Source organism: Ciconia boyciana, chromosome 3 (assembly GCF_034638445.1).
Source record: "Ciconia boyciana chromosome 3, ASM3463844v1, whole genome shotgun sequence".
NCBI classification, from domain to species: domain Eukaryota; kingdom Metazoa; phylum Chordata; class Aves; order Ciconiiformes; family Ciconiidae; genus Ciconia; species Ciconia boyciana.
In genome coordinates, this window is record NC_132936.1 from 104,991,821 (window position 1) to 105,012,495 (window position 20,675).

Sequence of the window (20,675 nt, forward strand, 5' to 3'; positions counted from 1 at the left end):
AGTTCAGATTTACACAGAACGAAAAAAAAAACAACCAACCATGAATAGGCTTCAGATTATATAAAAATTGCATACTTCATCTAAATTGTGTCCTTTTTTAATGTACAATTGAAATTGGTCTGAAATAGGTTTATGTGATGGTAGGTAATCATTTTAAATAATGATCTGCTGCTAAATTCCACAGCAGCCGTTTTTTCCCACTTTTATATATTCTTCTGTTTTTCAGAAGTACGATCAAGCTGTAGTTTTCCAGCATGAAATCTGCTCTACTGCAGATTCTTTCCAAGAGATCTTAAGTAATGCTGGGACCTCATGCTAAGGCTAAGGTTTTGGAAAGACCTGGAGTGAGACCTCTACAATGAGGTTAATTGCCTGCTTATAGACGATCAATTGGCTATTTCAAGCTGTTGCACTGTTCTCCATGTCTCATCCAGCACTCCCCAAGCAAGCAAAAACATCCACGTTCTTCTAGGCAGCTACAATTGCAGTTTTGATCTTCTTGCCTTAACTGTTTCATGCAGCTCTGGAAGACAGAAAGCAACCTAAGAGCTGGCAAACACAGGTGTCCTCTGTCTGGAACATTGAAACAGCATCGCTGTAACTGTGGGAGATCTGCCTAGCCCCAAAAGGACAGGGTCCAGGGGCAAAGGGAAGGAGACAATCAGAAGAAAAACGAGACAGCTAGATTGTCATTGCCTTCTGGCAATCTCCACTTTTATGAGTAGGGACTTACACTAAGGTTCAATTTAAAGCCACCTTGAGGCGGTCCTTTATGATGTGTGGAGTTAGGCTGAGCCCCAGCTGGCTACAATTTAGAAAAGTGAGCAGTAAAGTGGGCACCTCTGTGCCTCCCATTGCCGGATTCTGAAGACACAACCTTTCAGGAATGAGACTTACTTCTCTCTTCTCTTTCCATCCAAAACACCCACCCAAAACCAAGAATAGACACAGTATGAGCTCACTGAAAGATGTGCTGAACAGACTGGGAGAGGGGAATAAAAGAAGAAAGTAGAACTAATGAAAATGACAATCAGTTCAATACTGCAGAGGTTAGAGAAGAATTATTGTTTCATTAGAACAACTCCCAGTTTTCCACACAAGCGCTATTGCAATCCTACCCTTATATCCCCATGAAATCATCTTTCTGGACAAAAGGAACTGGAACGGGCAATTTACACAGCTTGCCACTGACACTCTTTAATTAGCTAGGTCATTGATGAGAGACGTAGGAGACCTCTTTCCCCCTCCCTACTCTATCCTGCTCTCTCCTTAAACTACCCCTAGAAAAGATATGGTCACAATTTTTCATTAAGAACTTTCTGTTAGCAGCCCCCACTCCCATTGACTTGTTTGCAACAATTTTGTTTAAAACATTTCCTGATCTTCATCAAAATTGGAGATTATATTATTCAGAATTTACAGAGACATCATGCAAATGTTTGAGAATTTGGATTTTTTTCACAATATATATTTTTTTCATATTTATATATTTAAATACACATATTTAAATATAATTTTTTCACAATGAATAAAACAGAATCATGCCAGAAGCTTATTTTTTCCTAAACTACCTTTCATTTATTTTTTTCCATTTTTAAATTCTGTCTTTACTGTTATACCTTTACAAGAAGTGACATAAGAGAATGTAAGAGAAGAAAAATGAAAAAGAAACAGAAGATACAGAACAAAAGGATCCTGTTGGATTTTAGGCTAAGTCGGGCGGGGGGGAGGGGAGGGAAAAAAAAGGAAAGAAAGAAAGAATAGAAAAAAGAAGAAAAATGAGAAAAACAACTAATGTCTCAGAAATACCTGAAATTTGAAGTAAAGGAAATGATCTCAAAACAAGTTTTATGGTGTGACTCTTAATGTGATACTGAGCATCATGGAGAAACAAACCTGTCTCCCAGGGAAAATTCTAGCATATTCAGGGTTGATTTTTCTTCCTAAATAATTCTGGCCTAACAGCATCAGTTTGCTTTGTTTACTGAATATTAATTCATCTAAGGAGGCCTGTTGGCTTCAGTGATCAACTTGCATGAGCAAATGCTTTCAGATGTGCCTATAAGTTGTATGATGTGGTTCTTATTTGTTTGCATAATTAGATCAATGATCCTATGATGTGGTTCAATATCCAGTCTCAGAGGTGTTGCTACCTAAACTAACAGTGGCTGAAATCCTCTGGTTGCAGGACACCGTCCTCTGTAGATGTTAAACAAACATCAACAGCTACAAGTAGGTAGGCTCACTTTTTGCTGCTGAGAACCAGCCCAAGCTTGTAGGCAGAGGCATGCAGATTCCCATACACAAACAAGGGACCAGCAAAGGGCAGGTGCTTAAGACTCCAAGGCAAAATCTGATCTCTTTCACAGCTAGACATTCCTAAGTTGTGCAAATCACAGACACAGAATATTAACAAACAACATACTTCATAAATTATGGCAGAGATTAGAGGGACACTTCACTGCTTAGGCAAATATTTTTTTTCAGAGTATCTTCCCTTTTATGTTTCACATAGGGAATATATATCAATTCTTTGAGGCTCTTTTCTATAGATAAATCAGCACCACGTTAATGGTTTGTACTCCCCAACACAAGTAACCACACAGAGACGACTCTGCAATGTGATACAGAATTACCATCCACAACAAGCTTCATACTTCTTGTCATTACTTGGGAATCCAGTCCTTTTCTGTGCTTTGGAGGTGATGATTGAGCCTCCACCTTCCTGCTTCCCATCTGATCAGCAGCCTGCGTCTCTCTGCTATCTTTCTTTGTACCTATTTTTTCAACATAATCTATCTTCTTCCTTTCTGCATACAGGACTCCTCATTCATATTAGAGCTTTTGTGGTCGAAGGCAGGGAACAAATGGATTTAACTAGAGTATAAGCTATTACCAGTAGTGATTGCAACCTTATTTTCTGTTAGCTTCCCACCTCTTATTTTATTACAAAGCAATCCTAAATTAATGGGGTCCTCTATGTGCCACTACATCAGAAATAGCACTCATTAAGAATAAAAATATATAACCGAGGACTCCGTACAGAAAATTTGCTCCCAGATTTTTGCAGTTTTACATCCGCTGTATCATTTCAAATCATTTACCTAATTAAATTAATTCTAAAACAATTTGTGCTCCAAATCTTTTACTGGCTGGCATCCTCAAATTAATGTGAAGCACTGGCTAGTATATTATTTTTTACAACTTCTACCAAAGCAGTTTAGGACAAGATAAATAGAACAAATTTATTCTTTTTGGAAAAAATATAAAACTAAAAAAAATTTACTTCTACCTCTGCGGTATGAAATTTGTCACTAATCATTTTAAACTATGCCCTTTTATGCTTCTTCCACCTCTTTTAGCTTTCTGTGCAGTTCTTTGATGTAACAAAGACAGTTTCAGACAAGATTTCAGTTCATCTGGAAAAAAAAGCTTTAAGTCTTGAGGCAAAAAGCAGTGTATTTAAAATTTATATACTCCATAATGCCTTTGTTCTGAACTTGAACATCCTGAAAAACTTCTCTGCTTTCTTTTGCCTTCCGACTCTGAAGATCATTTGTTCTCATGGTTTCAGCTTCTTATTATGCAACAGTGACTTTAACTGGTGGTTCCAGCATTTAAGTACATGCACAGTCATGGCTGACCCTTTCTGATCAATTGCCAATCCATACAGGTTTGACTGATAAAAGAGCCAATTAGATTTAAGCAAATTAAGGGACATCACCAATGTCAACCACTTATTAAACTGAATGCTGAATTCCATGCATACAAAACACTAATGCACCAAGTCCCATTAAGAGTTGAAATCCTAACCCCATTAGTAACTCCAGACCACTACAGGGTAAGGGTCAAAAGAAAGTTTCATATTTATGGATTAACATTTGGATTCCGTTTTTATTTTTTTAATCTTTCCAAGAACTATTGAACCTGCACTGCAATTTTAGTCAAGAGCTCAGATAAAATATATTCCTTATTTCTAAGATATTTTTTTTTTAAGCGTTGACTTTAAGCATGGCAAATCAGCTTGATTAAGACATGTTCAATCAGGTAACACTAAAGATTTGGTGAGCTTTATATTATGTGCAATACATTTTAAATAAAAAATGAAACAAAAGAAGTGTATGCTGGAGGAAAATTTGTACCATAATTGAAAAACAGTGATCTGCAGTAACTTCAAAATGGAATTCTCCTTTGTCCTCTGTCACTCTCCCTCTTATACAATCTTCCATCAAGCTCCATGAAGTACTCCCCACAATGCAAATTTCTGAAACCGCTTTTTTTGTTATCCTTGAAAAGAGAATGCTACATTTTAATGCTCATTAAAAGGCTGTGATTTTGTATATAATGAGACCTCTTTCACTCTTTGATCAAGCAAAACTTCTGTCAAAGTGAAATCTTGGCCACAAGTAAAAAATAAAATTCCTTCCGATTTTAGTAGCATCTAGATTTCATTTAATGATTTAGAAAGTAAGTGAAGGCACTGAATACAGCCCAGTGTAAAATTACCATTATACTCATAATGTAGCATGCAATGGAATTGTATGGCATTCAAAGAGTCATTATAATAAACATCATAGTAAAGTAAACATACATTGTCCTAGATATACATGTGTGTGTGTCTGTGTGTGTGTACACATATAGTGAGAATATAGTGTGTGTGAGAGTACTTCTCTCATATGCACTGCTTCATTTATTATTCATTTCACTACAGATCACACTCCACTGGACAATAGTATGGAAGATTTCTTTAATAACTCTCACTGCTAATTTAATTCTACTTAAACACACATATCCTAGTGAATGCCACATGCTTTTCAGCATGATTTTATGTGTAAATCAGGATAATATGTTTTCAGATCATTAACTAAAAGGAAGCATGAACTAAAACCTATTTAATCAATGAGGTATTGCTTTTAAACTACCACAAGGTCATAAAAAAGATAATTTCAAAGCTATAAGTTTTCTAATTGTAATCAACAACAATCTAATGATGAAAGAAAGTGTATCTTAATGGCTGTCATAAACCTGTGCACATCCTTGCCTATCTTTAAAGATCCTTTACCTTCTTATTTGGTAAAATTTTCACTACCAGATTTTGTTATTTCTACATGCAAAATTGAAGTGTGACACTGGGATTAGAAATGTCAATGTCTTGCTGCTCAATCTTAAGTGAGAAGTAAAACTCAGATGCAGTTTTATTTATAATATGACAACATATATTTGTTAATATTAGGTATAATTTGGCAATCAGATTGGAAAAGTATGAAATGTGCTGGGAATTCACCTTTTCCTTCTTGCTCAGTAATCTGTCGTACAAACTCTGCATTTTATTTATTCATTTTTCAGAAGTCTTTCTGTCGGTTTGGCCCCAAAACCAATCCATCTGTTTGCAAGCAAACTGTTCCAAGTGTAATTGTATTTTTGAGCTGTAAGGTTTATGGGATTTTTTGTTTGTTTCTTTTTTTCTTTTTTTTTAAACTTTCAAATGATATGTGTGTCATTCTACACTATTCCTGCTCATCAGCTACACCTACACATCTCTCAAGATCAAGTTTTTTTGGGCTCTCACTTTAGAATTCAAAATTGCCCTAAATTCATTGTTTCCACTGGCATTTATTCAACAAAAGCTAATTCACTAGGATGTCCGTGAAAAGAGAATGCAAAAGGAACACATATACATCAGCTGTAAATTTCAGCCTTCATTTAAAAAAAAAATTAAAAATACATCCACAGCGTTTAGAGAGTATTTGCTCAATTCTCTTATTTCGAATTTTTATGAAGATAACATCCAAAGTGTCTTAGAGCCTCATTCACTGTAAATCAGCACATGGCAATTGACTTTCTTACAGCTACACCAGTTTGTGGATTCTGGCTCAATATATTACCAATGGTTTATATTACTATTATTAAACAAATTATCTAAGTCTATCCAGTAAGTGCTCTTTGTCAGCACTTAACTTTTATTCTAAAACAGATTACAAAATGCAGGTGACTTTATATTCTTAGATTAGTTTAGCCATCCATGATAGAATACACCACCATTCACAGAAAAAAATTGAAGTATATAATGCACTTCTCACCTACATAATATGTTATCTATACAACTACCCATTTTCATTCTCTAGTTCTTAAATTGAGCAATGTGACAAATTAGAAGCTGAAAAGAACAATTCTGTTAGTAAGAACTACTAATGCAAACATATTCTTCTGAACTTCCAGTCCTCAGTTGCAATAATAAATAACGTTTTGTTCAACCGAGTATTTGTGTAATTGTTACATGCACAGAAAAAGCACTTTTTCATACTTACCTCCTGGAGGCATGACTATTGTTATAGCATCACTTATCAAGCTGCCCTGGCTGTTGGAAGCATTCACTTGTACTGTGTAGTTAGAAAATGGAATCAGTCCTTTAATGGGTACCCATACATTGGATTCGTTGCTGCTGCATAACATCCGAGTACCATTTACAATAGAATAATTAGCATTAGCTGTTATGAAAAAAAAAAAAGGGGGTGGGGGGGAGGAAAACAAATGTTAGGCCTTGCATCTGCTACAATTCCCTGTCTTTATGAAGCAAGTCTCGTTTCTACTCAAATGAAAAGTTGCCATTGATACCAATAACACCAAAAAATAACCTATTTGGAAGAAAAAATATCATTCACCATTTTATCCTCCTTTTGCCAACAGTTTGTGGTACTTGTAAAACTTGAAAACTAAATCAACCAACCATGCAGTTGCAAAGCTGACTGCCAAATACTGCAAACAGAAGCCAGTTTTCAGAAATTACTCATGTTCTAGAACAGTTGTGTGATAACTGCAAATTCAAAACATTAAGGTTAATTCTTATGCCTATGAAAAACTGGTAAAACTTCTTGAATTCCCTAGAAAAACACTTACCTTAGGAGTTCATAAGCTAACTCCATTGCGTACATAAGAATTAGTCATATGCAGTAAGAAACACATGCTTTCCAGAATGGCCTGCAGTCCTCTCAAAGATAATACAAGGATTTGAAGTATTCGGTTTATCAGTTGAAATCATCAGAGGACACCACAGCAACCTACGTGTCCTTTACAACCCTTTTAAGATCTCAAACTTAAGATAAGACAATATTCTACCTTACAAAAATAACAAAATAAACCTTTTCAAAATACCTGATGAGTAAGACTGGAAAATAAAAAAATTGTATGTCAAGTAACAATTTTTTTTGACTCAATGAAGATTTCACTCACGTATCTGAGAGCAAAGCTGAGCTCATTTAAAGATTATCCAATATTTTGAACATATAAAGTGCTATATAAATGATTAATATGATTACTATTATCCACCATTCCATGGAGAGCTCTCACATGGAAGTCGATGGAAATTCTGAATTACACACAACAGCAGAATCACACAAGTCTGAGACCACAGGTATGAGAATGAGGTTCAACAGAATATAACTATTAAAAATATCTTAAATTAATTAAGGCATTGTCACAGGCAGAAGATTGAATATTCACATCCGAGTCCTCTACAAAATCTAAATAAGATAGCTTTGAAAAAACCCTAGAAACTCTCTTTTAATTAATTTTTTAAAGTGAAACTCCCTGGGTTTACTCATTTTTATACAAGTTTCAAATGAACTGTTAAAACTGAAATGTTATAAAACCTGAAACAGTTTTTTCAAATATTCCATATTTCTATGAAGTGCACTAACATGTGCATATGCAGTACATTTCAGTCATGCTCTCATTACATTTTACCATGAATGGGTGATCTGGACTTTGCTCTCATTTTGGGATTCCTATAAACAATCTGTGATTCACTTATGGTACAAGTCCAAGCCATTCCATTATTTTGATGTTCACAGAGCTGCACAAAGGGTGTTTACAGTTATTCTGCTGGTAACATATGGCAAACTTACTTTCTGAGTTTTTGGGGAGGGGGAGAGTTTTATAAAACTCTTTTTATAAATCTGCCTTGTAGTCTAGTTCCTCATTGCTCAAATTCTACCTGGATTACACCATGCCATAGCACCAGACTGCCCAAAGAGAATACAGTTGTGTGAATGTAGAATAATTTCATGAAGCCTGATGGATTTATTTTGGATTCTGAATTCTACATTAGCCTGAGCAATGGAGGCAAAGCTTCTTATCATGCAAGAACCACCACATTTTACACATTCCACGTACAGACACACCAATTCTGCAGAAGCAAAGTTATTTTGTCTGAGATTACTCTTAGGTACTCAGGCTACTCAGCCAGCACTAGAAAAACGCATCTGCATTACTTGATCTCAGCTCTTAAATTGTATGTCAAACCCTCCTTCAGCATCTTTGTGAAGCTGTCCCTGTGTGTGATCTGGGAGTAGATACAATCCAACAAAGCACGTTTCTCCCATTATCTATCACAGTTTTTCTGTGCAGCACGAGGCAGGCTGCGACTTACTATTTGCGACACCCACCCAACAACATGAGACTCTTGTACGCACCTATTGTTTTATTAACAACAATAAAGCCATTAGAAGCGGTCAACTGACATACATTCTTAAGGTCCCACTGACGTGAAACACTTAAGGACTCTTCTGGCTGTGAAAAGAGATGCTTTTTTAAAATGTTTCACCTACAACGTGTAGGAAAGTTTAAAAATCCAGTGTTGACAGATCAAGGCACATAGGATATATTCAAACCTCAAGCATAAAAGTAGGCTCCCTAATAGCAATATACGTGCCCAATTTATGAGAAAATTCAACTTTTTCTATCTACAGCAGAGTTTAACATGCTAATATTTTTATTCTCATCCACCTGAGCCCAGAATGAAAGTATGTACTTCCCCTGCTGATATTTTTATTCCACTATTAATCTTTCTTCCAATGGCTAACTATACTATATTTTTACAAATACAGTTTCGAGTAACAGAAAAGGAATTAAAAGGATAACACTCTATTCCAAGTTGCCTGGATAACAACATTAATATACAGTAATTATACAATTAGTTGTAACATTAAATTCTAGTTATAGCAGAGTGATTACTCGGCAATTATAAGAAGTATATAATTACTCAATAATTAGGAGAAGTATGTAATTACATAACCATTTTATTCAGCTCAAAAATGAACTTGCAAATTTACAATGAGTCAGACAACATAGCAATTCAAAATCTTTCATTGCTTCTAACAAAAGGCTGAGGTGCACTTGCAAGTTTCCTAAGCTGAATTTTACACAGACAAAAGGTGTTTTATCCCGGTTGCCAGCCAAGCAACTTACTGCTACTGGCAAGTAAAATATTAGAAGAACATTTTTAAAATGCAGGTCTTGCTGGGGATAACTTGCAATATGCAGCTTTGCCACTTCTCACTGCTTAAACTTTGCTTTCAGTGGGCTGGAAAATGCAGAGACATAGGTTCAGCCTGACAGAAGGCGATACAGAGATAACCCTGTCATATCGCTCTGTGCCATTCCTGCCTAGACTGCTTCAGTGTGGACGCTATTTGTGAGTTTAAATGGATGAGGCCTCTCTTTTTCCATTTTTCATGTGTGTTTTTCTCTCCATCCTGCTCACAGGTCCTACCGTAGCCTACCAGCAAGTCTGCCGCAATACTAAAGAGCAGCTGCCTCAGACACTGGTAAAGTCCTAAGAGACATTGTTTTACTTCAGACACGTGGTTTCTACCAGAATACCTCCTTGTTACTGCGCATTTCTGCCTCGTAACTTCTACCATGAAGAGTCACCAGCGCTCCAACAAGAAAGATCCCCTCAAGACATACCTAACACGAACAACCTAAGTAAGGAAGCAAAAAACAAACTCCTAGAACTGGCTCACCACGTCCTTCAATACTTAGACACTCAAGCACCCTTACCAAAAGATGAATTCAGATGGAAGGGGGCTCAGAGCCACCATGACCTATAGACTCTCAAAAAACCCTAAACCCTTTGTAGACTTGAAAGGCTTCCCCATGCTCCTTAATCTTTCCATATTTTTGCATTGTGATGGTTTTGTTCTTTTACTAGCCTTCCTGTTCGTAAGGCTCTCCATATTTCCCCCAATATTTCTGAGGGACTTCTTTGGCTAAGTCTGGTATTTGAGAAAAAGCTGTGCTGTTCCCAGTTTATTCCTAGTTTATACCAGATCAAAGTATCTCATTTTTTTCAGGAAAACATCCAAATGAAGAAATTAGGGCTACAGAATATCCATACACATACTTAAAACCTATGTGTACTTGAAACAAAGTCAAGTGATAAAACATGCCTACATTAAAAAGATACATAAATACATATTCCATTGAAAATCATTTTTTAAAAGTGGGAAGTTTCACATAACCCTCTACCTGGTGAGTATTTGTGTTTGAAGGTTGACTATGGTTTTGTGTGGACACTCTGAAGGGGGCTGCCAAGCAGACGCGCATTCCTGTTACCGAGTACTACTGTAAATAGGTGAATAAAGCTGCTGTGGGTCGCTGGTGCGTAAATTACTGCTATCCTGGGTCCATCATCCTATGGGGTTCACTAGATTGAAATAACATAAATGGGTATCCTTTTCCATTCTTGTTATAATCATTGTCACAAGAATTTTAATGCCTCATATATTCCGTAATTTTTTTCTGTGTGCTGTACTGCTCTGACCTTTTCAATATTCTGTAATTTGACTGGCTGGCCATTTCAAGTTCTCTCCTTTTTACAGCCTTATTAACTTGTGGGGAAGAGGTGAAATGGACAGCCAATCAGAATACATAATATTGCAAAGGTCATGGTAGTACAGTATAGTATCAGCAGACACAGAATACTGTATATTAGTCATTAGCGTTCTGATATCTTATTCATGTGACAAAGGTTGTAAGGAGCACAGGAAATGGTACAACATGAAACCATTCTCATGACAAAGACTGCAATGGAAAAAAGAAATAATACAAACTAAATGCATTCATCTCACATTTAAAAACTGGGTTTTTTCCAGAAATTGCCACATTTAAATGTACTCCTCCATCTGGATCAAAATTAATGTTTTTAAGGGAAAGGTAATAAATTGAGATGTTTCCTTTTTGTGTATTAAACCAGTAAAAACTCATGTTTCATATGTATGGGCAATCTTTTCCAAATTACCAAATACTTTTATTACTATCATTGCATCGCTGACTATTAAACATAACCAGTCTAATGTGTCAGTATCACAAACACATTGACACAACTATGCTGCTAACTTCAGGAAGCAAGGTGGCCATGCTAGTGAAAAATAGCTTTTCTTTCCCTAATCATCAACAGCTAGCCATCATTATACAGAAGGTATTGGTAAAAAATCACCTTCCTTATACTTCTCTGTTTGTCTTCTTACAGAACTTCAACAATTGAGACACCTTTGTAAAACAGAATTCCACCGATTCCTATTTGCCATGTCCTAGAAATTGGCTGACTGCTCATCTTACCCCCAGATTTGTTTGAACTCAAATGATATTACAGGACCCTGGTTTGTGAAATGCAGAGAGGTTTCCACCTAAAAGGTACTTAAACCTGAAACACTTAAGTCTTATTGTCACAAATATTTAATGAGCTATTATTTTCTTTCAATATCACTATTTCAAGATAACGTGAGGCTTCAGTCACAAAAGTACACTACATATTGTGTGGTAATACATGGCAAAAGGTATTTTTTGGGTGAGTTTAAGGCTTTGTGTCATGCTTTGAAATTTTATTACCAATCTATACTGTTTCCACTGTGTACACACACAGGCCTTGATAGCCTCTTTTACTTAAGAGAGCATGTTGCTCCACAATATTCAAACAGATAGAAGCAGAAGACTACTCAAACAGAAGCAGAAGACTACTCAAACAATAAACGCAGAAAAAAATGCAGGTCAAGGAATAGTTCATATGAGGATCTAAAGAATTACACAAAGATTACTTAGTTAACTAGCACAACAACTTACAGTTATTTTTATGTCTGCTTTATATGTGTATGAGCATACAGAGGTTCAGCACGTTATCTTGGGCCACAGAAAAAATTAATGTCAGAAGATCAAAACCAAAATGGAACAAAAACTCACTTGTTCACCCCCTTTCCTCATCCTTCCTTGGTCTCATCCTCACTGAGCACCATTTTCTGTCCCTGTCCTGGTTCCTGTCTCTCTGGCACCAAGTCTTTTGGGGGAAATTCTGTCAATATGCACGCTTCCTCTTCGGTAAGCTCATTCTTTTGTCCATTAGTTTTGCCTATTCTTCAGCCTCATTAACTTCCACACAAGCTACTCTTTCCTCCCAGCTAAGATTTTTCTTGTCTCCCTCTTGGCCTTCCCACTATTTCTAGCTCAGTATTCAGAATAAAAAATGTGACTTTCCATTATTTTGATTATCCCAATAAAAAACAGCTAAAAATGTTTCCCCGTCATTATTGGTGACTCTCTTTTCCTAAGACCTGTAATAATGAACTGTTTTCCAATTGTCATCCTGATTGTTATTCTGATCTTATGAAGTGGTTCCTGTGCTTTGACGCCATACCCCTCTTTTCAACAAAGTGTTGGGCGGGGAGGGGGGGGGTGCTGTGTTTGCGCCTCAATCTCCTGAACCACTATTTGTTCCTCTGCTCCTGAGTTGACAGATGTATTATTCCTAAGGACTTATCATGTTCTCAGTCCACCAAACTGAGTCCAAAACTTAAAGTCCCTCTTATCACAGGAAACCTTCATTCTCATGGGCTAGGGGGACTTGCTGGATGAGACAAGATGGGTAGTTTAAAAGCACTGCGGCAAACTGGCAAAACTATGAATCCAAAACATTAATTTTCCTATAAATAATGAACAGTTCACATTATCTGCATCAAAAAACTTTAGTTTTTTCCTTTTTCCCTGCTAATTAAAGAAGCTTTTATTTTTAAGACTGAAAAATAGAAAACATTTAAAGAACAAGATGAAAGTTCTTATGGCCACATACAGCAGAAATCTGAAAGCTCAAAGACCCAGATGTAGTTTCTGACTGCATTACTCAAGTTGTTTCTTTGGCAGCTCAGTTTCCCTCACTATAAAACAGGCAAAAGCACCTTCTGTGACTTTTCATAGACTTAAATTTGGTACAGCTATCTTAGACTGTCTTGAGCCTTACAGAATGCAGATGCTGAATGTTTTGTCCATCACCCTGAGCTGGCCCCCAGTACAGGCTGGAGGCTGACGCTGGAAAACAGCTTTTCTGCTTTGAAAAAAACACGGAGGTCCTGGTGGACAACAAGTTGAACACGAGGCAGCAATGAGTCCGTGCGACAAAGAAGTCCAATAGCTTCCTACGCTGCATTAGGAGGAGCATTGCCGGCAGGCCAAGGGAAGGGATCCCTCATCTCTATTCACCCCTGTTGAGACACATCTGGAGTGCTCATCCCGTTCTGGGCTCCCTAGTACAAGGCAGACATAGACTTACTGGAGTGGAGTCCACGTAAAGATGATTAAGGACTTGAAGCATCTGTCACAGAAAGAGAGTTGGAAAGAACTGAGGTTGTTCAGCCTCAAGAACAGAAGGCCTGGCGGGGGAAGGATCTGATCAATGTGTATAAATATCTAATGTGAGGGTGTAAAGAAGCCAGACACTTCTCAGCAATATATAGCAACAGAACAAGAGAGCATGGGCACATACAGAAGTACAAGAAATTCTGTTTCAGTCTAAGAAAAAAACTTTTTTACTTTGAGGTTGGTCAAACACTGGAACAAGTTACCTAGAGAGGTTGTGGAGTCTCTATCCTTGGTGATGTTCAAAACCCAACTGAATACTGTCCTGGGCAATGTGCTCCAACTGACCCTGCTTGGAGAAGGGGGGTTGGACTAGATGATCTCTAGAGGTGCTCTCCAACCTCAGCTGTTCTATGATTCTATGAAAATTTGCACAATACTTCAAGAACCCTAAGGCAAAGCAGGGGTAATCATTACGATGAAAGCATGTTCATGTCAGTAGAAATAACTGATCATTAGTGTTACAAACACAAAGGAATGTGCATTTATATGCTCATTAACTCTATGGACTGAAATATGAATAAAGCCCACAGCTTGATGGGGGAGCTCATACAAGAAAGTTAGCACAGACAGTTAATGACTACAGCTGAGATTAGGCTCTGTCATGATGGCAGGCAGAGAAGAACATTTCGTGTGTGGTCTCATCTACCCTTTTGAGCTTCCAGTTCAGTGCCACGAGGCTTTCAACTTAAAAACTCTGTATTTGTAGATGAAACTGTCAGGGAGAAACATTTTCATTTGAATTATTGTTTTAGGTTTTCTCACTACTCTTTCATAAACATAGAAATGTCCAAGGAGTCTTGCAACTGAGTCTGTCTCATTTAGACCTTCCAGTTAAAACAGCGTATTCAGTATAGTGTTAAATCTCTGCTGTAAGTATATTCATCTGCACTGTAACTCACTTTGCTGCAAAAGCACCAAGGGGAGTCCTGAACTCCCACACACACTGCACTAAGTGTTGTAGGGACACACTGTAAAAACTCAGTCCATGGCCTAAAGAAATCAGAAAATACAGTGAGGCCACCCAACTGTGGAAAGCATTCTATGAGTAGAACCAACTTATGTGCATTTCACCCAGGCTTCCAGTGTCCAGGTGCTCTTACCCCAACATGAACAGGAGAAAGCATCCCAGCACAGTTTAGTACCCCAAGCGGCATAACATCACGTTGTCTATAAATGACCAGAAGGCACCAAACAGCAAAAGCGTTTGCTGTACTTGTGATATTAAGCTGATGATAGAGCATATAATTATTGATTTAATCCATTTTGTTTGAGGAGTTTTATAAACAAATGATAAGACTTTATAAAGTTTATTTCAGGAGAGATTTTAGACGCTAAAAAAAATTCAGAAACAGCCTTAAAATCTTCAAGTTTGTTTTTCCATGGTTAGAACATTGTTTCTCTAGCTGCAGCAGTACATAAATGGAGATTATCACAGTATCTGGTTTCTGAATCTATGCCCATAATTCATGGATGCCAATAAGAATTTTCCATTCTCCAGGGACACTATCAGAAGGAGACTAGCTAAACACACAGAGCAGAACTGGGAGTCTCAAATCCATAATCAAATATCTAGATTGATTGTGTCACTTGCACTTGTATTGATTTCAATTGGAGCAGCTGACCCAAGGGAATAATAAAAATGTGGAATAAAACTGATTTATGAGAACAAAATAAATCCTTTTGTGAGTGGTAATGAATTGGTACTATTTAACCCTTTCAATCACAAAGGGAGAACACTATTTATTTTTTCAGAATGCTGAGTTAGCTGAAAGAAGTCATATAAAAAATGTCAATACTGTCAAATGCCATTACACTTAGTTGTAATACTTTGGAAGGAATGAAGCTCTAAACTTGATCTAGGATTTTTATTTGACATAAGACATTCTTCTAGCTTTTCCAGTCACCTTACATGAGGCATCATAAATGATGCACTTGTAGACTGAAAGAACCACAGAATCACTCAGGTGAGTGTTTGTTGTACTTACTTATAGTGTAGCTCCCTCTAGCCTATTTAGGGCAAAAACGTGTAGAGGAACATAAACAGCCATATCAACTGCACGTAAAAGGATGACCTATCATAGTATCTTGATCTTTCTGGCATAACACTACGAAGTTACACAGTCAAAATCTAATTTGATTGCCCTTATACAGTTCAGATAAAAACTTCATCAAATCTTGTCAAACCCCAATTTTCATCACACTTTCTCTACCTGAGAAAATAGATAGGTTTTACATTAGTCTCTAAAGAGAAGCATATTTGTTTGAAACCAACACATAAAAGTATCCAATTGCACTTTCTGCATCTGCGAAAGCTCTAATAAGATTATATAGGGTTTGTTTGGGTCATGTATTTACATTGTTGACACCAATCATTTTGTGTCCAATGTCATAAATTGTATTTTTGCATTTAGGATTTACCATAAATACCTAAGCACTGTCAATGTAGCTTCCTCAGCCTTCATGTGGATTAAAAACTCTAGAAGACATTCATTAACCAAAAGACTGTTTTCACAGGAGAACTGATTGGCAAATTCCCTTTTACTCAATAGTGTTTACCAGTGTCATCTCCAGAAGATTGCTATTATTCCCTAGACTATTCCAAGGGAGCAGGGATGGTCTCAGAGACTATCCTGCTATTGGCAGTCACTAGGCATTTCAGCCTGTAAGAACTGATAATAAGTTCCTCACAGAAATGGGGTTCAGCCTTATGTGTCTGCTTTATAACATGAAAGCCAAAAAATTACACTGTACAATATAGAAACAGACCAGTATACATGTAACAAAAACATAACTATGTGAATAGAGAGATGCAGAAGATCAATTAAAACATTATCTGCAGTCTGATGCTAGAGTCTTCATCAAAGAAACAGTCCAATGTCGGAATTAGAGAGAGACTGCTTTCACTTTGCTTTCCTCTGAGACACCTGTACCAAGGAATAGAAAAGAAAAGCATATCCAGTGCTGAAGGAAATCATGCTAGTAGGTGGTGTATTGTGAAGCTGTTCAAAATGTACTGAAGCTTGACTAAACATTACCCAATAATCATTCCAAAGTGCATGCAAAACTATGAGTTTTCTAGCCATGCAAATCAAACTTTAAATGGCACATTACTCAGTGCCAAAATACCCCTAAGTCCTGCTCTAGTGAACAGATTAAACATGACTATTTGAAAATGGATCATGCATCCCCTTTTCTTCCCCCTCAAACATCTTTAGGACTAGTGAGTTTTATTAGTGAGGTCTGTAGCTAAAACTAAGGAGATAGACAGAGGAAACGAGGGAGGAAGAGGATGAAATATGAAAAATATCCTGAATGGCTGACTTGGAAAAGCAGCTAAGGGCTCCCACAAAAGCATCCTACCTTGGGAGTGGGGAGGGTGTGTCTCTGGTGCAGCAGGTGGCAATGATGAATATGTCAATGCTGTTGCTCACGGTGGGGATGATGATTTTTGCTATGCTGCCCCTCTGCCACTGTCTACTTTCCTTTGGGAACTGCTCACACTCCCTGTTGGTTGTTCCCATTTATGATCCTATTTGTGCTGCGTGGAGTATGTTAACATGGTGCAAGTGTTGTACACTGATTGGTCACTAAACATCTGTGTACATAGATTAATGGATAATACTTATCAAGCATTTGAATTATTATTATTATCGACTTTGTTGTGTACTAGGTTTGGGGAGGTAAAGATCTGGTGGGGGGAGACAATTCTCACAGCATCATAGCTGCTCCCATGAAGACCCTCTGTAACAACACTATTGGGGTTTGCAGGTGCAAGGCCATGAGAAAAATAACCCAAGAATAACAACATGAGAACTATAACAGAAAATACTTCCAGAGAGGCTCTGGAAAACACTGCCGCAGTGGCTTCACGGTCCTTAGCATTAGTAACATTAAGGCACTAAGGTACCGTAGGCACTGTGCAACATCATAGCAGTACAACAAACTGAAACATTAAATATTTCTTTAAATGTATTACAAAGGTAACTGGTAAATTACCAATATCATTAATATCACCACAATTTCTCAGATTCACATTCCTTTTGAAAACTTTACCCTTCTTTTAAGGTCAAGGATCTCTACTCTTCTTGAGCCAGCTTCTTGAAGAAAGGATTATTTTTCTTAGTAATTAGTATTACTATTTATTGACATTAGTAATGTCAAATTTAGTGTGCCTATCGTGCCTTCAGTGTGCCTAAAAAACAACCAAGGATTACTACTAGGGAATTCAGGTTGCAGAATGTATAGGGTTACTGTGCAATCCTAAATTAATGCAGTAAAGTTGGAATGACTTTTCCTGTCCTTAATAGGTAATGGTCTGTCCCTGGCACAGGAACACATGATATTATAAACATCTTTGGTAAGTTATTAAATGCGGGAAGAACACAGTCCTGATATTTACCTACTATGGAAAAAATATTCAGATTTCCTCAAAAAAAACAGCTTCTTGAATGTTCAGCTACATGAGAGGAAAGGCTTAATAACTACTAAACAACAGGAAAAAAAAATATCAAGTTTTTCAAGAAATAGCTTGTCTTGAAAATAAATCATATGCTTTGATTACATATATGGAATGACTATACTGCCATTTTTGTAAAAGAATTTTTCTTGCAAATATTAAAGCACATCCAAATTTGTATCTGTTGTCAGGTATCGCATGTTCAGTCGCAGCAACTGTGAATGCAAATCTATACTTAGATATTTATATTTTGAGGTAATTATGCAAACAACCATGTCTAGAAGAAAATCACTATGAAAATTGGCCTAACAAGTCTCTCGGAAATGTTTTACTCATTTCTGAAACATGCTTAATTCTCAAAAACTGTTGTGTTCTTTTTAAATTGTCAGATCTAAATGTAAAACACTTACCTTCTTCTGCATCTTTAAAGATAACGTCCCATAGAATTTTCATTCTCCATTCTCAAGCCTTCAACACAAGACAGGCTAGGAAGTTTAAGGGGCTTCAGCATTCCTCTCCCCCCTTCTGTCAGCATCTGCAGGTGGCATGTCTTCCCCCAGCAGACATTGCTTTCCTGCACTAGCTTGATTCTTAGCATTCCCTATTTGAATGCTGATTGGAGAGTGTACTGAAAGCACTGTGCCCAATCAAGATGATAAGAGGAACCTTCTAACAGAAGCCAAATTAATAGATGGTCTGTGTTCCCTTCTATTTATTTACATATATAGTAAATATTAAACTAAAAAGATCAGATGAACAAAATTCTATGCAAAAGTCAATTTGTTCATAGATGTAGCTTTTTTTCTTCTTTTTATCAGAAAATGCTGTATTCTGCTGCCAGAATTCTCGTTTGCCAAGGGAATGAGTAGGCTGCAAGGAAGCTTTCTGGTACAGTATCTCCAAATAATTTTCCCTTCACAAAAATATCAGATGAACTACATTGCTGAAAAGTAAGAACGTTGGATGATATGTCAACAAGAGAAGTTACAAAAAGTAAAAAAAACACAAAAACCAACCAAACAAACAAACCCACAAACTGAAAATAACGTACATTGATTTCTACATTCACAAGCAACAAAGAGTTCTGAGTATAACCCTGTAACTTTGTGTTGTGAAACTCCCTAAGGACATATAGTTAATTAAGGATTCTCTTTATGTCAAACTTGCATTCAAATGCATCACAACATCCAGGGGACTACAGATTTGGATTCATTTTGTGCTAATGCAGTCATCTGACACAGGTAGGAAGATAAGAATTTCCTCCAACTCTCTCCTCTGGAAAAGAGGTAATACCTGATTCTTCCTGTACTAGAACTTAATTTCAGATCTCCAGATGCAATTAAAAATGACCCTGTACTTAATCTAAACCACCCTGAGGGTAAATAGGGCTGAATGAGGAAACTAATTGAGGGAAATAAGCCTGACTCTGTCACCTTTCTTCCCCCCTCGAGTCCTCTGACAATTGGAAGTGTATCAGATAATAACAAGAACTTTAACTCCTCTTAAAGAGAGAAAAGCTGTTTGTGATCCAGTAATATTAGTATTTCATGCCTTGGACTAACCAATTGCAAAACAAATTCCTCTTTAAGGCTTCTTCCAAGGAGGCACCGGGACTTAAATGACTTGAGGCAAAGCAACTTGTCTTTGCAGGAAAACATGTTGCCTGAGCATTACAGAATTGGGACAGAGCTCTCAATTTATAAAATCATATTTGATCCCCATATGCAGTTTGCTGGGAACAAATACTTTTCTGGAAAACACACCTGTATAGATCAGAATGGTAAAACAGACCCAACAAAGCTCCTTCCTGTATTTTAACAAGTACTTCTAAAAGAGAAAGATTATCAGAAAAATAAACAGTTGAATTAGAAAATGAAGGCTAATTGATACAGATATTTCTCTTGCACACATTGTTAAAGCATGGTCAAACTATGGAAAAATCCATTATCAGTATCCTCCTCTATTGGCAGAAAATCCAAACTATCTCCTGCTGATCTACATTCACACTTGCAATTCCACAGTGACCTTTTCAAGCAGTTTATGATAGTATTTCCTTCTCTTCCAATTTGGCTATTGATAAATGTTGACTAGGCACACACTATTTACTAAGACCTTGCCATGCTAGTATCTAAAAATCCAAAAATAAGTATCATCGGCAGTATCAGAACTAAACAGCAATGAAAACCAGGAGATGCATTAAGAAACATTTATAACGGATTCAAAAGTCAGGAATTTGGAGAAGTTTGTTCAATTAGAACATTCTCTCTTGCTTTTATGTATTACAATATAGTCTTTACTGATGCATTGGGTTTTTTACAGTAAGAGGATAAATATTCCCCACCCCCAAAAAAACCCACAGCAACTTTAAATCTTTTGCAAACTATTTAAGATGACCTGGCCCCATTAGAAAACAGTCAAGAATTAAATACAACTTATTCTAACAAGGAAATAACCAATAAGCTCTCAGGCTGTTCACTTTAATTCCTATGAGGTATGCATATTTGTAAAAACAGCTGGATGGAAAGTTATATGATATCTTAAACAAATGCAAATTCCATTTGGTGGAAAAACAGTGTACATAAAATATTAAGACAGTCAGACAGAGACATACATATGTGAAACTTGAAAGATTTGGAACAGGACGAAAAAGGAGCTAAGCCTGGGGACATCTACAGAATATTCAGCATTAGATCAGCTGGTGTCTCTAAAGCGTTGGAATAACAAGTTCATGACAGAGACAGTGTTAAGTTAC

General features: G+C 36.9%; 1 protein-coding gene across 1 annotated transcript in view; it reads right to left on the bottom strand.

Moving 5' to 3' along the window:
• USH2A (usherin) overlaps positions 1 to 20,675 on the bottom strand; it is a 391,818-nt gene that overhangs the window by 153,016 nt on the left and 218,127 nt on the right. Inside the window, exon 37 of the mRNA XM_072858355.1 lies at positions 6,309 to 6,488. Within this exon, the coding sequence (XP_072714456.1) occupies positions 6,309 to 6,488 (180 nt within the window). The remainder of the gene's footprint in view (positions 1 to 6,308; positions 6,489 to 20,675) is intronic.